The 22,038-nt window shown below is 42.4% G+C and overlaps 2 protein-coding genes across 2 annotated transcripts; one reads left to right on the top strand and one right to left on the bottom strand.

Annotated features, from left to right (window-relative positions):
* Window positions 1–2,221: 2,221 nt before the first annotated feature.
* Window positions 2,222–9,877, top strand: LOC141010483 (formyl peptide receptor 2-like). Its single transcript, XM_073483464.1, has 3 exons — window positions 2,222–2,417; window positions 7,418–7,604; window positions 7,692–9,877. The coding sequence occupies exons 2-3, from the start codon at window positions 7,425–7,427 to the stop codon at window positions 8,580–8,582; spliced, it is 1,071 nt and encodes a 356-aa protein (XP_073339565.1). The 5' UTR covers window positions 2,222–2,417; window positions 7,418–7,424; the 3' UTR covers window positions 8,583–9,877.
* Window positions 9,878–11,047: 1,170 nt separating this feature from the next.
* Window positions 11,048–22,038, bottom strand: LOC141010258 (chitin synthase chs-1-like). Its single transcript, XM_073483134.1, has 22 exons — window positions 22,013–22,038; window positions 21,166–21,301; window positions 20,217–20,405; window positions 19,012–19,806; window positions 18,505–18,728; window positions 18,131–18,220; window positions 17,351–17,512; window positions 17,056–17,230; window positions 16,845–16,962; window positions 16,633–16,800; window positions 16,271–16,471; window positions 15,622–15,737; window positions 14,905–15,073; window positions 14,431–14,614; window positions 14,064–14,338; window positions 13,612–13,795; window positions 13,464–13,498; window positions 13,300–13,364; window positions 12,127–12,237; window positions 11,821–12,035; window positions 11,647–11,719; window positions 11,048–11,221 (listed from the first exon to the last, which is right to left on the bottom strand). The coding sequence occupies exons 1-22, from the start codon at window positions 22,036–22,038 to the stop codon at window positions 11,129–11,131; spliced, it is 3,804 nt and encodes a 1,267-aa protein (XP_073339235.1). The 3' UTR covers window positions 11,048–11,128.

Raw genomic sequence — 22,038 nt, 5'->3', positions numbered from 1 at the left:
TCACAAAAGTGTACCTGTAGTACAGCTAAGATTTTGAAAGGTCCTATTAATTTAATAGGGTTCTTTGTTTCTTATAGACATTTGATTTATGTTGCATGACTGGAATAACTTAAGTTTAAGTAATAAAGCAACAACTCGCTTTGCAACATTTCTGTTCATCTCTATAGCATTTACTTTAAGGTGAGCCTGTGCAGAGAGGCGTCACCTTTTGGCTGCATTTATGCAAATAGTTTGTGGTGCAGGTGGTTCATGTTTTTAGGTCACTGTGTTGTATATTTCCGTTGGGAGACAAACGTTCAAACCAAATGACGATGACAAAATAAAAAAAACTTTTAATTGTGAAAATATTTGTGCATTTTGGATGTGAGAGTAACTCTGTTGGTAAAAATAACTGAAAATTGAACTGACAAATGTAAAATATATATATATATATATGTATATATCTGTATAGCATTTTGGATGTGAGATAATTTTTTGTGACAGGCTGCATCGTGGTAAAAGGAAGTGAAAATGTGAACTATCACTATCATCGGTATAATGCATCCCTTTGTCCCAAAAAGTAGAGCTCAGACGCCAGAATAAAATGTTGGCATATAACGTGAGTACAAACCACATATATGTTCACATTTGTTCGTGTGGCAGCACTTAATAACAACCATCATTAATAAATGATAACATTTTTCATCATTTCACTGTTAACAACACAACAAAAACACTAAGTTAAAACCACAGGAGCACACACTAACACACACACATAAACATCCATGCCATGTCCAATTTAGCAAAGTTTGTGAATACAAAATCTGAAAAATATAATGTGTAACTACCTGCATGTGCAATAAACATGTACACAAACACACAAAGAACGTCAGTCTTTTGTTAAATGTGTGTTTAAAGGAAATCAGAACCACAGCGGGTTTTTCTTGAACAACTTCTCGCTTATGTTGTGATGATATTTCTGTCACGACCCATTGCAACACCAGGAGGACTCGAGCCCTGGTTAGAGTGACCCCATTGGCCGAGGGGACAACGAAAGGAGGAAGTGATTTCACAAAACATTTCGCGGAGGAAAGGAAAAATGAAGTAAAAGAAAATGTTCAAACTGGCTGAGGTTTGACCTGCATCTTGCACTGTAGCTCTTATTAGTTATTTTTCAACAGGAACATCCAGAGATTTATGTTGTTTGATAGAAAAAGCTGAATATTGGATAAAAATTACAGTTTAATAATAAAAAGACGTTGACTTTCACTATCTATTTGTGTCATACGTACAGTGACAGGGTTGTATCAGGAGCTCAGTCACTCTTCTGTGGTTTCTTTCTTTTGTTTTTCTTTCTTTTCTTTCTTTCGTTGTCTTTACTTTCTGTTGCTGGAAGCCTGCTGAGCTGAGGACAGCCTGTTTACCAGAAAGAGCAATGCGTTAATGTCGTGTGGGAACATGAAACGACCGCAATCGAGTTTAAATCATTTCAACTTTTCAAAAAAATCTGCAAAGAAATGTTATGAAGGATCAATTTGACAAGCGTTCCCAGAGGAGTAATAAGTGGATTATCTGAAGTTACATGTTGTAATAACACGAGGTCGTCGGCCCTCTTCAGAGGAATCTGATTGGCCGAGGTGACGGAGGAGGAAAGTTATGTCTCTGTCTCATTAAAACAAGACGGTCACCCACACTGTGTGTTTATGCATCTGTGTGTCATTGTTTGTGTGTGTGGCCTTGTTTTACAATGTTTGTGGGATCCCAATACCGCCCGCTCACCGTGTGGGGTCCCAAATCTTTGTAGGGACCAAAAAGGCAGGACCCCATGAAGTACATCATTTTAGAGTGAATGCTGGGGTGAAGGTCAGGGTGAGGCTTGAGGAAATTATTGCAAGTCTGTGTGTGTGTGTGCGTGCGTGTGCATGCGTGTGTGTATGTGTGTGTGTGCATGCGTGTGTGTGTGTGTGTGTGTGTGTGTGTGTGTGTGTGTGTGTGTGCGCATGTGTGTGTGTGTGTTTGTGTGGGTGTGGGGGAGGCAGAGTGAGGGTGGCTGTGTGAGAAAAAGAGAAACAGGAAGACAGACACACATGACAAAAAAAAAGAGAGAAAGAGGAAGGGTCTGTCTGTGTGTGTGTGTGTGTGTGTGCATGTGTGTGTGTGTGTGTGTGCATGTGTGTGTGTGCGTATGTGTGTGTGTGCATGTGGGTGTGTGAGAGAGAGACGGAGAGAGACAGAGAGAGAGACACACGTCCAGCTTTTGGCAATAAAACCACTTGAAGTAACATTGACAGAGGGGATTTTTAAAACACACACACACACACACACACACACACACACAGACACACACTGCACACGAAGATGCGTCGTCACTTCTGCCTCTGACCATCGAGACCGAAGCAGCTGACCTCAGCACTGTGATATCAGCTCGACATCTGCAGGTAAGAAAACAGGACTTTTTCTGATCCTTTGTCACAAACTCAGCGACGATATTGCAGATATTTCACACTTCAGATGTCACAGCTGCGGTGTCGTTTTGATAATCACACAATTTCATTTTTGGTTTCAAACTTGAAGGCATCACCGTAAGCTCTGATTGGGAGATTTTTAGGCCAGAAGACATTTAGTTGTGGGTTAAATGTCACAACAGCATTGAGATGACTATATTTTCAACATGTAGTTATGAGCTGCTGAACAGTGAAGTCCTTGAAATTAGAAACAAATAGATGTTAAGTGTAACCGAAACGTAAAAAGTAAAATAAAATCTTCAATCAAATTCAGCACAGTCTTAAAGAGACACTCTGTAGTTTTAATTTACATATATTTTACAATTTTAATGAAGTAATTATACAAACTCAGAAATATCAATTTTTAATGAGGTCCCCAGAACACAGTTTGAAGCTAGAAAGGTGGCAGGGTCCGCCAAGTATAAACAAAGCAAAACAGTATGAAACTGCGTTGTCCTTTAATGTCAGTTTGTTTATTCTGTTTATTCAGTCATGAAAACAAAGAGAGTTTGTTTGTTGAGTTTGTTTCGCTATAAAAAAGTTCAGTCAATGAAGTTCTTTCTCTTCTGGTTAAACTTTCTACACCAAAACTACGTAATGCTCCTTTAACTTGGTCACATTTACAGAACCTGGGTTTCTTCAGTTTCAAGCTGTTTGTGCATGTGCAGATTTTCTCTGTTCAAACATTAAAACAGTGCGATTTTTTTTTATTATTTTGCCGAAGCTGCGAGCTGCTCAGAGTGAAATTTGTGGCATCGTCTGTTGCTGTGAAAAGTCAAAATGCTTCAGTACAGGAAGTCTTAATTAGGCTCGGGTTGAATTGCCTTTCTACCTCTCCATATGTGTTGTGTTGCCATACAGTGAGAAGTTTAACTGCTTTCAATGGGATTAGTTCCTACCACAGTGAAGTTATATGAGCAGTAAGAGGTTAGATTAATGCAGCTCAACCAGCGGTTGGAGGTTTGTGGTTGAGTGAGATGGAGCACATAGTTGAAACCGTTTGTGGTGAACTGATGTTTGATGTGCAGTTTTTCTTCTGTGGTATTTTGATGCACTTCCTCTCATCGTGTCCAACACAGTGATGTTCACAGAGGACACAGTTTTGCTCTCTGACTTGTGTCATCTTTAACCAGCTGCTTTATGTTAACAAGAGTCCAGTTTGCAACGATCAAATACCAACAACGACGACGACAGTGACTCAGAGTCAAGTTCCACTCGTCTGTTCTTTAAAACAGTTGCTATTTTTTCATGGGAACAATCCTCTTGTTGAAAGTAAGTAACTCTGATTTGAGAGCAATTTGTCTCAGAATAATCACCAGTTATTAGTGGTGACGTATTCATTTTCAAAAACATTAAAACAGCAACAGCAAAACCTTTTCACACAGTTTCAAAGCTTAATTGCTGATTTAAATGTGCAGCAACTTTTGCAACATGTTCTCATCTCTGGCTGTCAAATATGCCCTGTTGTCAGGATAAAACACTGGCACTTACATTTCTGGGGAACAAACCAGTGATACGTTTACATTTATACATCCCATTTGTATAGAGACCTCCGGACATGACACAAAAAACAGCTGTTATTTTGAACAGGAAGTCATCAACGACTGTGTTTGTGGCGACCAAAACAGGTTTACAGAAAGAAAAGGTCTAGATTGCTCAGGAAATTCAAATGAAATGTGATGAAGGAGCTCTGTGGGGGGTAAGCCAAGAAGCTCTTCTGGCGAAACGCTTTTTTTATAGATGGCTATTTCATACTGAATATCTAAATTTGCTACTCGGCTCTTTTTTAACATGCATTATCAGTGTTTCTAAGAATTTCAGTATTTAAATAGCCATCTCAATAAATGCCTTTTTGCCTTGGATTTTTTCTCTTTTTGACTTTCTGCCTAAACCTAACTGAACCGTGAGCACAGTGAAAACAGACCCTAAAGAAACGTTAAAGTTTCAACATATTAGTGGTTTTGCAGAAACGCACACTGCCAACATTTATTCTGACGATTGGGTTTTATTCGTCATACAGACACACAAGGTACTCTGTTGCCACATGGTTTACATGGAACGGCACTTTGGTTAGGTTTGAGAAAAGTTCGGTGACATTTGGTTTCACGCGGGACACGAAATCCAGTCAACTAAAAAAATGCCATTTGTGTGATCCTCTACTCAGCCGCCATCTTCCACCCCTCTTGGTACTTGCTGTGACTGTGTCATATTGTCGTGGACAGGTAAACATCAGAGTTACTTTACAGCCCAGTGGGTCGCTAAAGGGCATCCGCTGCATCTGATGAGGCGGCAACATAATTGTGGGTATCCTAGGGTGAAAATTATGGCCGCCAAAGTGTTGGGACATTTTTGTTGATCCACCCACAAACTGACCCACAATGAGTCACTTACAGTGTGAAATACATAACATTCATAAAAATCAAGATAACACAGACTGTTATGAGTCACGTCTCCTCTGTTGTTTTTCATTATCGGTGCTCTTTGACATTTCTCAGAGTAGTTTGTCTTTCTTCAGCAGACCGCCTCAGTGCACTTACATTTAAAAACAGTGTGTCGTAGTTTAAAAGTTAAATAAGTGACACAATATTGTTGGTATTTGACACCCTGGGAATTTGTGAATGTCGTTCTACAGCACTTTTCCAGTCTACTGAGGGTGAGGGGTTAACACTTTGTCACATTCACCCATTCACACGCTGATTGCAGAGACTGCAATGTCAGGTGTGGACCGGCTCATCAGGACCAATTTAGGATTCAGTATCTTACTCAAGGAAACTTCAACGTGCAGCCAGGGGAGCAGGGGAATAGAACCAGCAACCTTCCGATTACTGGATGACCCACTTTGAGCCGCAGCTGCCCTGCAATAGATGACATTAGTAGAGCTAGTACTCTATAGTCTGGACTAAGCATCTTGTTTTTGTCAATTAAATATCTGTTTTTTTATATATGTTGAGCGTTGGTATACACACAAGTCTGAAAACTTATAATATCGTAACATTGTTTGGACTAATTTAAACTGACTACGTGAAGCAGAACAATAATGTTGCAAGCTGAAAAACAAAACAATGAGCTGATGGACACTAAAATACTCGTAAAGCTGATATTTGTCTGTGGCTTCATTTATTTTTTTTTAACTCAGACACACTGGCTCAGTTACACGCAGCAGCAGTGTAGTTCTTGAGAAGAACTCCCTGATAGTGACGTTCTTCTGAAGAAAGACAAAACTACTCTGAAAGATGTCAAGGAGCATCCGTAATGACAAAAACCAGAAGAGACGTGACTCATAACAGCCTGTGTTATCTCGAATATTATCAATTTTACGTCTTTCACACACTGTAAGTGACTCATTGTGGGTCGGCCTGTCGGTGGATCACACATCGTCACCCTGGGAGTATATATTTTCATGGCAATGTAACAAATGTTGATAAATGTTTGATATAATTACTGTAAACCACTCAGCCCTCCCCAGAAGAAGGAGACACTAGTGCAGCCTCAAACACCAGCGGCCACTGTCCTGATAAACAGAAGAAGAAGATGAGCAGTCGATCACGTCGCAGGAGAAAGAGTTAGGTCTTCAGAGTGGTGTAGCCGTCCCAAAACCCAGAAATCGGTTAGCGTTAGTGAAAAGCAGTATTTCTGAGCAAAATGTGCGATTTCTTTTAAGTAAAACATAAAAACACCTTCATGATTTTTCTTGAAGATTATAATAACGTGATGCCTAAAGACTTTAAGCTGCTAGTCAAAGCTTTTGCAAGTGTGTGCGTGTTAACAGAGGTCACAGGGAACATTAAACACAATAGAAGTCAACTCAGTGTGAACTTTACTCTCACACACAAAGTTGTATTTAAAGCCCGAACACACACACACACACACACACAAGCTAATATTGTACACACACAGACACCTTGGTACATTCTCAGACATTGAAGCACGCTGACTCAGCTGGGCACATCTGACTCGTCCACACACACACACACGTGTCCATTCACACGGTTCTGTTAATGTCTATTTTCACAGCATCATATGAAGATTGAGGCTTGTGATCAGAAAAGTTTACTCGTTTTTCGAAAGCTTGTGACTCTCTTACAAAGTTTTTCCGTCGGGCAGCGGAGGTTTGTTTTGTAGTTTTTTTCTTGTATGTCGTGCTTCAGTTAGATGCCTTCGTGTTTTTTTTTTTAGCACAGAGTAAAACAGGAAGTGACCCCAAAAACAACAATGAGTTTATAAAACAGCTTCTGCAGAGTAGAGACAATCTTCGGTTGAGCATGAACCATTTAGTCTCATTATCACATTGAAAGAAAACTGAAGGAAATAGTCAGTATGATGGTTCTCTACCTGTCTCGAACTGCAAAGAGCTTTGACTTGGCCTCCTATGTCAGCTGCTTTCACTGCATTTCAGCAGCATTTCTGAGGGTTATCGTGTCTTTTACATTCTGACGACAAAAGAAAACTGTATTTAACCTGTGCATTTTGCTCATGCTGGGGATAAAAAATGTTTCCCTTTCCCTTCACATCTCTCTGTCATGGACACATTAATACTTTGTGTGCACAATTTATTGCTTCAAATCAGTAGCTTACATATATTAACAAAGGAAAAGGTGAATGAACTTGGAAATCTAAACGTGCTGCTCAGGTTTCATACAGATGTATGGACTTTAGGCTGAGATGCATTGTATAAATATAGTTCAGGCTTTTGGCTGTTAAAGACAATCTTATCTTTGGCATTCCTTTAAATTATTCATGAAAAGAAATTGCTTCTGTTTGTTGATTTGTGCTCTGAAATTATAGGATTAGATTAGAGAGGATTTAAGGGAACAGATTATTTAACTGTGCACTCAAATAATCCACAGTTTTACCTGTTTGAAGGCTCTGCAGTAATAAATTAACTGACCTCAGGCAGGTAACGCTTTGATTTTCTTTTATTCTGTGTTCAACAGTCACAAGATGTCTCCCAACGCCTCTCTCTCTCTTCACATCCCCGAGACCTCCAAGAATGACGGGGGGACAATTGTGGACATTGACGCCATCATGGACAACGTGTCCATCGTCCTTTACACGCTGACCGTCGTGCTCGGCATCACAGGGAACTCCATGGTGATCTGGGTGGCCGGATTCAAGCTCAAGGTAGATGTACAGTGTAGAATGAGATGTCAGTGTTTTTATTAAACAAAACGTAACAATATATAATAATATTCTGTTCTTCCTGCTCAGCCGACTGTGACCAACGTGTGGTTGGTGAATCTGGCGATAGCGGACCTGATCTTCTGCTTCACACGGGTCTTTTCGCTCACGAAAAAGCTCTTCTTCGACCACTGGCCCTTCGGCGTCTTCCTCTGCAAGTTCAACGGCTTCTTCAAATACGCCAACATGTTCTGCTCTGTGTTCCTGTTGGCGGTGATCAGTTTGGACCGAGCGCTCTGCATCTGGCAGCCCGTCTTCACCAAGCGACGACGCAACCTGTTGGCGGCGAGGGTGGTGGCCGCCTGCGTCTGGGCCACTGCGATCATCTTCAGTTCTCCGTACTTCGCCTTCCGCCAAGTGTACCTGAAGAACAACCTGAGTAAGTGCTCTGTGGACGTGAAGGAGGCGGGGAAGGGTGACAGCAGCTCTAAACTTGCTCTCTACACCATCCGCTTCCTGTGTGGCTTCATGTTGCCTTTCATGGTCATCCTCATCTGTTACATCCTGGCCGGCATTCGCATCCGACGTACCCGCCTGTCAAAGAAGTCCCGCCCCCTGCGTATATTAGCATCCTTAGTCATCGCGTTCTTCCTGTGCTGGGCGCCGTACCACTGCCTTCTGCTGGTGAAGATGGTGGACAATAAGAACCCAGTGGTGAAGATCTGGCACCCTGTGGCGTCCGGCATCGCCTACTTCAACAGCTGTGTGAACCCACTGTTGTACTTCTGCATGGGGCTGAACGTGAGGGGCCGGTTCAGGCAGAGTCTGGCGGGGGTGTACAGGAGAGCTCTGGCGGAGGACGTGGATGGACAGACGACCCAGTCCAACGAGCGCTCTGTGGATGACAGCATCGATTCGGAACACCGCACTGTGGCGGCGGCAGGGAGGAGTCGGACTTCAGTGGATGTAGCTAAATTCTGAGTTTCCTGAAGACGTGTTGGAGCAATTAAGGGCCGTACTGGTGGTTTTATCATGTTTTAAGCGATTATGGAGAGCCCAAAAGACAACACCCAACCCAGCCACAGTCTGTTCACCCTGCTGCCATCTGACAAAAGATACAGAAGTATCCGCTGCCGTACCACCAGACTACAGAGCAGCTTCAGTCCCCAGGTCACACAGGACTCCTCAATTCACCATCAAGATTACATTTTCTTAAATAGATGTAGCGAAAAAGGACTCAAACATAGTTTTGTTTTGTTTTGATTAAAAAATGATTATAAATTTAACTTGGAACCTTGTAACAAGAGAGGAAAAGGGCTGTGGTTTGAAGTTTCCATCTTGGATTTCTGACTTGAATAGCACTTTTCACTTTTCCCCTCGTTTTGTTTCTGAGGAAATGCGAAACCACCAGTATTATCCTTTAAGAGCCGAGGCTATCCGTCTTTCTACTGTAATTATCACTGTGAGTATTTCCTTCTCAGACTGTAAAGTAGGTCCATTTGAAAAAATTGAACTTGTCAGTATTAATTTTGAATTGTATTTGAAAATGAACCTGTGGATAAACTGAGTTCAGGTTCACATTTTCCTGTAAAGTTGTTTTTTGCTGCATGAAAAAGTGGAACTGTGGCGAGTCTGCAGGGACACAGAGGACGGCAGGAGGAAGCGAGACTATTAAAAGGAAAGTCGGTTCTGACTTTGGTCATGTCACTGTCTGGTGTTCAGAGGTCGCGCTGCAGGAGAAGAGGAATTGAAACTGTAAAGAAGCGTTTCATGATAATATGTCACTTGGTTTTCTATGAGCACTTTCAATTTCAAACTGCTGAAAAGATTTCATCAGCTGTACCCGCAGAGCAGAGGAGTTTTATGGCTTACAGGGACAGTAAAATCAAGCCTCGAAGCCGGTCAGTCAACAGTGAGCATCAGTCCTTAGCAACCAGCTCATAAAACACTGCTGGACACGCTCGGCAGATTACTTACACATCACCAAGGAAACATAATCTGTGCAATCAGACTGTTTATCTTGAGCTCACTGTCCTTTAGGTTTTATGGTGTTGCCGTGCGGTTGCGGGATCATGTTGAATGTCACAGTGTTGCTCTTTGATTTAAAATTCCCTGCAGCGATGGCTAATGAGCTCAGTTTAACTCTTTTTGCTGTAAGATTCTGTAATAATAAAACTGTGTAAATACTATAAGATACAGGAGAAACTGTAACATAATCTAGATATATTCTTTATATTGTTTGATCATGCATCAGTTAATAAATATGAGTGTTGTTTTATGGTTTCAAGACTGATTCATTTCACAGCACCAAAACCAAAACACCAGCTCAGCTAATGACATAACTTCTGCCTTTTAGAAATTAGTTTACTTAAACTAAAACCTGTAAAATGCTGCTGTTATGAGAAGAGTATTTGGTAACATCAATGTTCGAGCTCTGGTTTAACTCGTTCCTCTTCTGGAAGGATGAGAGACAAATATAAATAGACAGATACAAAAAAAATAAAATGGAAAGAGGATGCGATCTTCCTCTTTGTAGAAGAGTTACAAGATACTGTGAAACCACGAGCTCTGGTCGTGTTGATGCTGACACCAGAAGCTTAAACATCAGACGCGTCTCTAAACCACTCACTGCCTTTTGTTAGGCTGCTGGAGTACAGCAGTTTTTTGTTCCTTTATTGTTTGGTCATAAACCACTTAATGGTTAATTTCAGATGATTACACAAATGGCTCGTAACTCTTCTGGTGCTGCTGCCAGCATGTAATAAATCTCCCGGTAATGTCAAGGACACACCTCTGTGTATGAAGCTGAAGATGACAGTTTATATTCAAAGCAACATGCACACAACACAAACACAACAGAGGAGAGGAAAGAAAGAAAGAAAGAAAGACAGAAAGAAAGAAAGAAAGAAAGAAAAACAGACAGAAAGTAATAAAAACAGAAAGAAGGAAAAGCAGAAAGAAAGAAAAACAGAAAGAAAGAAAAGCAGAAAGAAAGAAAAACAGAAAGAAAGAAAGAAAGAAAGAAAGAAATACATTTTGTTCTTCATAATAAGATTTCAAACAACAATAGATCAGAGATGTTCATCACCAAGTGCTTTAATGAAAACAGGGGATACAACATATATTTTAAAATGTAATAAACATGAATTAGCATTATTAATCACTATAAATACAAAGAGAAGAAGAAACCTGACACTCAGCATAGAAAAATATGGCTTCATCAGTGTAATGCAGACATGTCTGATGATCCTTCTCGAAATAATCAATCATTTTTCATCCTCGACCCTCACTTTCCAAAAGTGCAATCAACTCCAGTCCTCACTGGACACACACACACACACACTCACACACACACACACACACACACACACACGCGCGCACACACACACACACACACAGAGCTCTACAGAGCACACCTTCATCTTGACATGAATAACATAATTTTTAATGATTCAGTTAAGTATGTTTGAGTTGTTACACAAAGGTATTTTAAAAGTGCTTGAGGGTGTTTTTGTTGCGTCTTTGTTTTACACTAGAGTTCCTTGGTCTTGCCTTCTGTAAAACAGACTCGGGAACATAAAGTCATCGCTGTCATCGTCGTCCTCTTCATCATCTTTGACCTATCAGGAATTAAGAGAATGAGTACACACCTGCAACAAGACTGTATTATTAATTTCCACTGTACCATTAGAGGGGTGTGGTATGACACTCTAGGCTATAATCCGTGTGGACTTATCTTGAATTTTTATGATATGTATGTTTCTTCAGCTGACACATTAATTGGCCATGATGCGACTCACTGTGGGCGTGCTGCGGCGATAATCGCACGCGCACAACAAAAAAGGGGAATTGACAACTTAAGTTGCAAGTGACAAGTGTGTCACTCAGGAAACTGAACAGGATTAAATCACAGCACTGAAGTTCAATCTTGCCAATGCCATGTCTCTGCATACTGGCTGCTTGTCCCACTCTTAATAATAAGAATAAATGGTAGTGGTACCATCGATAGTAACAGTGGTAATAACAGTCGAGGTTGTGTTTGTACCTGTTGCTGTTTTTGTTTGTCCGACTTGGATTCTGTGTCCTGAAATGCCACGAAATGGATCAGAGTGCTCATTCTGCAAAATCAAAGCACAATCAAGTTAGAGAAGAAGAACTGATCTCTCTCCGTGAGAAAGACCACATGAAGAAGTGCCTCCTTTGATTGTTGACTGGTTACCTGTGGTACACCATGGCTACGAACTGGATGAGAACCAGCAAAGCGAAGGCCAGGAGGAACATGAAGCCCAGTGGGTCGATGTAAATGTACTCCCCCGTGAACTGCAGGTTGGTGTCGACCTTCGGCACCTGGATGAAGATGATGGAGTCCAGGAGCTGAAGACAGAACGTGGTTACGAGCCAGAAGGCGTTACAGATGAAGTAGGCGAAAGTGATCTGTGCACGAGGAGAGAAAAAAGATTTCTTTTATTATTACTTTGTGTTTTTTCATCATGGGATTTCATAAAGATGTAATATAATTCCCCACCTTGTTTCTCAGACTCTTGAGGTTTTCAGTCATTTCTTTCTGCTTCTCTTTGTCATGAGGCAGAGGCTCCAGGTATTTGGCTGTCAGGTCTCTGAAGAACTGCTCCTCGTCCTGCAGGGAAAAACAGGAACTCTGGTAATTAAGAAAAAACAAATCCGTCTGAATTTAAAGAAGAACTGAAACTAGAGAAAGAGACGATAAACTCATCTAGAGAAGCAAAGTTCTGCTCCTTTCAGTTTCCCTCATGGGATCTTATTTCAGAAACACTTTGTATGGTAGTGAACGGAGGGAGACATCTTTTTTCTGTGTGCCGTTTGAATTGTGCCATGAATCACATATTTAAAAGACAATTTTCCAAGTCAATAATCCAAATAAAGCCGCAGTTTGTCATAAAACAAAATAAAAAATGAAATTTGAGACTGTGAAAACACTTTATTATATTATATTATTATAACGACTACACTGCCAACAGTTACGTTAATTCATCGAACGCTCACCAAAACCCGTAACTTAAACATTGTAGAGCTGCTCCAGTTGCCGAAGCGGCGGCCATGTTGGTGTCGTGACGTGTGTTGAGTAAGGTGATGCAGTTTAACACAAAACTAGATGATATTTTACATCTTTACGACAAACACAGACTTTTTTGACTTAAAATTATCTTCAAATTGACAAACTTCATGTTCGAACGGGATCAAAAATGTACTTGTCTCACCCCATTGACTACTGTACAAAGTATTTTCTGAAATAAGATCCCATGAGGTTCACTGGTAGCTCATGACTTTAGCACTCTATAAACAACCAGTGACGGTGCCCCCTGCTGGCTCTTCAGACCCAGCTGCTACGCCCACTGTGGGTGCCAAAATCCCCAATTTTGGAGGTAGTTTGATTAATGATTGACAATGAACATTTTTTCATACCAAATAAAGAAATCCAGACTTTAAATTTGTGGGGAAAAAATATACTTTCTTCTGACATTATTATTATGCAATGTGTTTTATTATGCATTGGATTAAAGACATTAATCACAGGGTGACCTTATTTCAATGTGTCTCTCTCTTGGCTGTGGCATTCATACACAAATGTTAACAGTGGTAATTAAGAGACAAAGGAAAGTGATGAGACAGATGTGACTCAGAAGATGACTTTTACGAGATATGAAACAAAAATTCAGACCTGGTTGAGCGTGTCCTCTTGCAGGTGCATGTCATCGGACAAACTCTGCAGTTGTGTCACCCAACCTGGAGAAACGAGAGCGACAGGGAAATATTATTCAACATGGAAGTTTTTGCTACTGATTTTAAGCCTATTTTTGCAAAATATCTTCACATCAAACTTACACTGGTTCGGGCAGGTGAAAGCAGGAACCTCTGGCCTGAAATAAAACAAATATGTTTCATTATATTTGATGTTAATCTTGAACACAAACACTTAGCAGCAGCAATGAAACCTTCACACGCTACAAACCCTCCGACGACCGGATCTTACCTCTGCTCCTCCTCAGGATTCCTCTCGTCATCCACATTAGTGTTTTGGGGTTCAGGTTCAGGTGCTGCTGCCTCCACGCTCGGGTTCTCCTGGTTCACGATGAGCTCTTCCTGAGCGCTGCCTCTCCGACAGAGTTTTCTGCAGCACTTGGCCCGCATGAAGAACCGTGCCAATGTGCTTTTGACTGCAAGAATAATGATCAGTTTCAAATATTTTGTAGGAGACCACGGGACGATATCTAGTCTGTCTCATGGCGAAATATAATGTTTTCTTTTACCGGGAAGTCGTATTTTAGGCAACAAACCCTGTAATAGCATGATAGTGTGTATGTGTTATTATGTGTTTATGTGTGTGTGGTGGTGGTGAGGAACTGGAGGGGACAACTGCTGAAACCCACAATCATCTATTCTACTTATTTTTCAAGTATTTATTTTATTATTCCCAGTATTTACCCTTCTGGGCTTGGGTTTGTGGGGCCGGGGCTGCCGGTGTGGCGGCTCCAGGAGCAGGCGCCGTCTCCCTGGTGCCCCAGGACACGTTGTTCATGTTGACCATGGAGTAGATGGCCAGCAGCAGGTAGGCGCTGGGGATGCAGAGGATGTAAAGACAGCCGTAGGCCACCAGGCCGACCTCCTGAGGGTGCAGGAGCGCAGTGATGATGTAAAAGCAGGCGAGAGTAATGATGAAGATGCCGCTGGGAGTCATGATGGTTCCGTCCTTCAACATGCTGACTGTCGGATGGGAAAAAAGAAAACAGATGGAAAATGAGAAGCAGTAAATCGTTTGGTATTAACAGGCTTTGTCGTGTTTGTGTCCAACATACCTATTAAGGTGATAGCTGAAATCATCATGTGGAAGGCGTACAGGACACTCATGACCGCTGCAATGAGAATCTGAGTGTCTGACTTGATCTTGAAGCTGATGCCGAGGAAGATCGCAGGAGGGATCACAGCCAAGACCAGAGCGGCGTTGGGGTGAATGTCGAGCAACACGGTCAAACTACCTGAATGGTGGACAGGAAGCAAACAAACACAGGAAGCCCAGCATGAGTCAACTCTTCCTACTCTCTCTCTACCAACTATTAGGGATTCACTCTTTCAATTAAACCAATCTGATTTATAAAATAATAGAATAAAATGAATGAAAAATAAACATTTCTAAGTTTGTATTATTACCTAATTAATATTGTAATATTGTAAATATTACATTTCTTCTCCAAAACTTCGTAGTGTCTCTTTGAGAATAAAACAATCCAGAAAGATGGCAGAAAAATAGCTCTTAAACAAGCCTGACCTGCGATCATAAGGACGACGGTGGAAGGCGCCAGTACGGACGAGGCCAAGCTGAAGAACTGGTAGAACATGTAGGGTTTGGACATGGACGGGTTCCTCTTGGAAACCAGAGTACTAGAGCCCAGCAGGTCCACGATGTTGGCCATGGTGGACGGTCCCCATCGTCGACGCTGAAGATGGAAAGTAAACGTTATCGTAACTTAAACGTTAAAACATTAAACATGAGGGCCACACGGTCCAACCAACCATTAACATCATTTCTGTCTCCTAAATCACTCCTTTTAAAAATGTATTTTATCTTTATATTTATATTTGCTGTGGATAGGACAAGCAGAAATATATTTTACTTCCTTTTACTGTAATTTTCACATAAATTGATAGCAAACACCCGACACGCTCTGCTGTGTGCCTGGTTGCAGCAGTGTTTAGTTGGAAGCAAAGCCACAGTGCTGTTTCTTTCTTTGTCACGGTGACATTTACATATTGCAACATACTGTACATGGTAATTATCCTTTAAATCATCATGACTGTGTACAACAGAATGATGTTCCTTTCAGAAACCAGAAAGGCAAGGCGTCATTTTGGATCTGGTTCAAAGAATTTTTCAAGAACAATTTTATTTAACTTGTCAAACATTGGCATACGACATGTGCAGAGTTATTACACCCACTCAGGTGCCAACAATTTGTGTAATACAAAAGTGGTTTTGGCTGATCACCTGGTTGTAAAACTCTTTGAATTCCTCCGGGGCGTTGGTGTAGGCGTCCGAGGCCGCGTTGTACTCAACTCTCCATCCCTGCTTCAGCAGCAGAGTGCACAGCCAGCGGTCCTCACCTGCAGGGACGACCACAGAGATTTTCAAAGATCAAGACACAGAAATTAAAAATGAGTCGTAGCTGGAGGATTAGTCAGTTGGTATTCATCTGATTTGTCGTGCGTACAATTGAAGCATACAAAACATGTTTAGCTGTTTTAATATATTTGTGCTTAGTGACAGACTTTAAAAATCCTGTTTCTCGTACTGATGAGTGGCCACAGGAAGCAACGGCTGAGCGGCGCCAACATATCCAGGTCTAAAGAAAACATCACTGGTATGCACAAGGAGTGATTCTTACTGGGCTGAAAAGGCGCCATCTTTGGTATCCAGATCCTATAATACAGCTGTGGTAGATCACAGTGTTGGCTTCTTAAAGGTGCAATATGTAAGAATTGGCTCCCTGTCTAAGGTCACTCCAAACAAAAATAGAGGGCAGCACATGACCAGAGTAACCGCTAAGTGCTGCTGACTGTAGCTACCATTAGCTCTGTTACAGCTAGACTGGACTGGGAGCCTGGAGCGGTATTTAAAGACATGACGGGCTGGTTACCTTGGTCGTACTGGATGTGGTGTCGAGCCCTCGACGCCTTGATGGTGTATTTTTTCATCACGTTGTCGTCCATCAACGCCGCTGCTCTGAACAGACTGAAGCAGCCCGGGCTGCACAGCACGCAGCCGAACACGTGCTCCGCCGACTTGTGAAGCCAGTGGCCCACCGCGTATTCAAACTTCTGGTACCACACCATCGGACCTGCCAGGGAAACTCACACTGTTACTGCATCAACCTCATTCTGTGTATATGATTTGCAAAATGTGGATTGTCTTGAGCAACCGCCTACAGAGTTTAGGTAAATGTGGACGGAGGATGAAACAACTAATTCAGTGTGGTATTAACAGTTCTGTTTCACTGACCTGATCCGGTCGGGTGAATCCTGCCACACGCTGCCCCGACCTGCGGATACAGTCTCAGGCGATCGATCAGCAGCATCACAGCAGCCGGCTGGAAGTCTGTGTCTCCATCTAAAGCCAGCAGGTAGGTGTTCTGCTTCTCTTTCTGGAGGAACAGAAACATTTGCTCTGGTTCGTCATACAGAAATATTCAGTCTGTGTTTGCATGCACGTGTTTTTCTCTCCTCTCACCTCAAACTCTCTTTTCACCTCAGCCTCGTCCTCTCCTTCCCCCCACTTGCCGAAATACTTGGTCGCAAGCTTCCAGCCCAGGAGGTAGTACAAGTACATGACCTGGGAGACATAACAGGTCTTTTAGCAACACCGTCTCCAAACATTTACATGAATATACTGACACATGTTGAAGCACTGACTCATTTTCCCCACCTGAGACCATCTCTTTTTGTGGCGGATGAGTGTCTTGTCCTTGAAGTGAACCACCAGACTGTTTCCGTGAGGCATGGTGACCACCAGACGCCCTCCGTACGGCGTCCTCACAACCATCTGATCTGGGACCTGCTGCTGCTTTTCGAAGAGGCCTTTATCGAGGTTTAGGAAGGAACTGATGACAGAGGAGGAAAGACACTTTAATCTGTGGGATTTTTTAAGCATTGGTAGAGTCTTGACATCACTCGGTCTTTGCTTTATTTTATAAATTAACGTTGAGTATCACAGATTTTACCTGAAAACTTCTCGGATTATCTCAACCAGCATCTCTGCGTACTCATTGACGTGGCGTCCTCGGCTCCCGGGAACATCTCTGAAGGCGTCGTCGAAGTAGATGTGACCTTCAAAAGACACATCACTCGTTTCTCCGTCCCTCCTCGGCCTGTACTGGTCCAATCTGAGGAGTTACAAGAAACACTTTGAGCTACTGTGTTGTTGACAATCAAAAGTGTGAAGTTGAAGGTTGTTACACTGCAGTAGAGATCTTTTATTTTGCTAAAATACCTACATTTTACAGGATTCTGAAGCTTTGAAAGAGAGCTCCAGATGGTTGAGTTAAGCTCACTGGACAGCCTTGCTCTTAAACATATTGTGTATTAAGATATCAAGATTCCCCAAGACAGCCAACACCCTTAAGTGCTGCTGAAAACCACAAAACCAAATTTATACTTCTGCTTTACAGACACCTGTCCTCGTCAGAAAAACAACCATATAGATTGAAAATGAAAGCAGGATATTACAACCCATATTTACGGCATTTTATGAGGCGGGACCTCTAGTGGCTGTAGTATTTATTACATCTGAAAAGGAGGAAGTGAGGAGAAGCAGTATAAAGAGTGAAATGTCTGTAGAGAGGAGGCTCGGGATGGATGGTCGGGTTAAAACAATCACAGGACGAAGTGAAGTGACGTCACACAAGTTACTTAGTTAACTTGGTATGTTTGTAATGGAAATTACAGAAGAAAGGTTGTGATTTTAACCCAAACCACAGGCAAATTCATGCTTGACTCCTTACCGAAATATTGAAATCATTATCTTCATCATCTCGTCGTAGGTTTCATGCCACATGGTCGCACAGAAGAACACTTTCACCGGGTCCTGTGGTCTCAATCTGGAAACGACAAATTAGCATTTTTGGAAAATTGTTTTGTTACATGAAAAAACTCACAATAATCCCACAAACACACGGGCGACCCGAGGCCCTGAACCTGACCTGCACTACAGTAGAAAGCTAATCTTAGAGATCCAGTGTGTTGGATTTAGTGGCATCTAGCTGTGAGGTTGCAGACTGCAACCAACTGAACTCCCCTCATCTCACCCTCCCTTCGCAAACAAAACCTGAACCAGAAACAAACTATCAACACAAACACAAATGACATTGACACTTACGTCTTTCGCTTTTCAGTCGTCTGGATGTCAAATCGAGCGTTCAGAAGCAGCGACTGCTCCATAAACCCTCCCTCGTACAGCCTCCTGGTGAACACGTCTTTGGTCCTCTGGATGCGATGCAGACTGAGCTGCCACAGGTGGATTGTGGCCAAGACAAGCCCGAGCCACCACGACACCGCTGAACCTGAAGAAAGATGAGTGACAGGATTAAAGGAAATTTCCACCTTTAAATCGACTCTCATTGTTTAACTTTAGTTTCCTAATTTATCTTTTACAGTCATTTTTACCATCTACTGCAGATGATTAGGAGAACGCTGCAGCGCAGTAATATAGATCAATAAAGTCGATTTAAGCTTTCTCAGGTAATAAACACTGAGTAAAGTCTTAATGTTTGGTGTCAGACTGTCGCTCCAGTTTATTACCTGTCAGTAGGCCAATGTCTGTTGTCTTGGACATGTCCAGGAAGCACAGAGTGTGTGTCACATCCAGAACCAGATGTGGGAACACACTGCCGTTCAAGCTGAGGTTTCTTCTATCCACAACTACATCGCAGTAGCCTGTGAAGCTGATGCTTTCGGTGCCGCTCAGACTCGTTCTGTAGTCCTGATAGTAAACGATAACGGGGACGACGAGCAGAACCATGACGGCCAGAGAGGCCAGGTACAAAGGCAGGATGAAGCATCGTCTCAGTGCGTGCATCTTACAGGCTGCCAATGCAAACCAGTGGCAGAGAGCAGAGGAGATGAGCTGGACCCCGATGATGATGGCAATAATTCTTGTCTCGCGGCTCGGGATGGACTTCACTATGTCCCAGTCCATTTGGCTAAGAGGGACGTAGGCTCCGAGGACACAGGCGGTCACGGCGATCCTGAGCAGGCTGGAGAGGATGTTCAGGATGTTCTGGCACTTTGTCATGTCTCTGCACAGGTTCTTCAGGAAGACGGAGCTGCTGTTCTTGCCGATCAGTCTGAAGTAGCTCTCCCACCAGTTGAAGGACACCAAGAAGGACCCACCAACAGCCAGACCCAGCCAAATGGCCATCTTGGTATCAAAAGGATCTTTCATAATGTATAAGACGAGGAACAGGACGTAACCCAGCACAAGGAGGATGAAGGCGGTGATGGATGGCAGCAGGAAGCGATTCCTTTCTTTGGCGGTGCACTGAGCGACCACCTGGAGGAGCGCAGAGAGGACGGCTACGCTGTTCAGTATCGTCACGTTGGTCACGATGTCCAAGTGCGGCATTGCAACGATGGTGAGAATCGCCGCACCCAGAGACACCAGGAACTCAAAGAACAGGACCTGGAGGAGGAGCAGGAGCAGAACATTGATAATTCACTGACGGCTGATGAAAGATTTCCTCTTTAAGCATTAGCTCAGCTTTACATTCAAAGGGTTATACACTTCAACAAAAAGGAAAACTACAATTCAAGAAACAAACACTGAATTTGAGGAGGAAATTACTCAATACAGAAAAAGTGAAATTATCTATTCATGCAGCAAAAACACTTCACAAGATTTTTGAGTATCATTCTCGTGGCAGCCAGTCGAGGCTGTGGCTAATTTTTAATCTATCAAAGGTGTTTGTCGTGCATCAGAGGAGGCAACAAGGACGTCTACATGTAGGGAAAACACAGCAGTGGCAGTCACCTCTAACACATCTTCAAGGCTTTAATTAAAGAGGAGCGACAGTTTCAGAAATGTTGTCTCACCACAGCTGCAGTGGTTTTGGCCGGCAGCTTTGAGGATCTGTAACACGCCTTCCAGATGCTCTTTTGTAAGAGAAGCACACTGGACGCAATGAGAGAGCAGCCGATACACAGCAGAGCGACGGGTTTCTGCTCAGCCGGGAGCGTCTCTGTGCCTTCATTGGACAAGGTGATGAGGAGGAGGAAGGACGTCTGGAGCAGAGGACAAAGTGACGGTGACGCAGAAAGATAAGTAAGAAATGGAGTCACAGAGTGTCAGTGCAGATCTCTTTGAAACTTAATGTCCCTCAATATCCCTTAAATAACTTACTTCAGTTAAAAGGAGCAGTTAACTTTCAACACTACTTTTCATCTGTGAAATCAATCATCATTTATGAGACAGCAAACACATCTAAAAACATGCATCTTTCTACCAGACAGATATTTTGTCTTCTTCTTCTTCTTCTTCTTCTGTCTTCTGTCTTCTTCTTCTTCTTCTTCTGTCTCCTTCTTTTTCTTTTTCTTCTTCTTCTTCTTCTTCTTCTTCTTCTTCTTCTTCTTCTTCCCTTTCTATGTCTTCTTCTTCTCCTCCTTCTCCTTCTCCTTCTTCTTCTTCTCTGTCTCCTTCTTCTTCTTCTTCTTCTTCTTCTTCTTCTTCTTCCCTTTCTATGTCTTCTTCTTCTTCTCCTTCTCCTTCTTCTTCTTCGTCTTCTTCTACTTCCTCTTCTTCATCAGGCCGAGCATCTGTAGTGGAGTTAGGTTGAGTCTGGCACTGCCAAGATGGCGACGGCCAGCACTACCAACCTGGAGCTTCATTTCGACCCTGGAGAAACCTTCAGATGACGTCAGGGTGGCTCTGCCCACTATTTCATACAATGTTATTAACCTATATTAAATGTAAATTACAATCCCTATGGGAGCAGTTGTGTTTTGTAATTAAAAATGTTGTTTGGTGCACGATGTGTACACTAACCTTGCTGCAGAGAGCCAATCCAAACACAATCACAGCGACGACACACAGAGTGATGAACTTTAGAAGTTTGATCATTTTCCACGGCGTCTGCTCATCCTCAATGACGGGGACCTCTCGGCAGGTGTCCCACGTCCTCCTGGTTTAAAGACACCACAATGTCAAACTCTCAGGTGACTGCAGGGAGGTTATTATATCGGTAGAAAGCAATGAGGCAGGCATGAAGTGTAGGTAAGAAGGCAGGAGGGAGGCGGATAGTCTGTAAGTTAGTCAGGATGTGGAGAGAACCGGCTGTGTGTGGTTAAAGTAGGTTACACAGAGAGAAATCTGCACAGGTCTGTGTGCATTTCCGCCTTTATCTATCTCACGTAATGTTCATATAAATATATATGGTATATATCGGGTTGCACAATACGAAACACAGCTAATTGCAATTATTTCAACAGATACGACAATTGCCTTACGATTGATTATTAGTGGGAATGATCATTTTTGCAGCCTCAAACGTAACTTAACACCTCTCTGACACAAAACACTGAACTTTACGAGCATCACACATGTCGGACTTGCTGGACTGGATCACATAGAAAGTTACAGCTGTTTGCTTTGTAGATCTTCTACAAAATGTTTCAAAAAACAGAAATTATTCTGCTAAATGGGAAATCTCCTTTTATTGATCCGTGTGATTGTCTCGAAGTAGAAAGGAGGTTAAACTGCTCAACGGTTTGACATGTTTTACGTCACAAACATCACTAGAAATCATGCTTCACTTATTCTTTCATATTAGCAGAGACTGCTGTATAAACTGATAGAGATTAATCAGTTTTCAATTGAAAAAGGTGCTACTCACTTGGGAAAGCTCCGGTCTTCATTCAT

This window comes from Pagrus major, chromosome 16 (assembly GCF_040436345.1).
Source record: "Pagrus major chromosome 16, Pma_NU_1.0".
Taxonomy (NCBI): domain Eukaryota; kingdom Metazoa; phylum Chordata; class Actinopteri; order Spariformes; family Sparidae; genus Pagrus; species Pagrus major.
The sequence above is the reverse complement of the archived record's forward strand: the minus strand, read 5'-3'. Positions and strand labels throughout refer to the sequence as shown.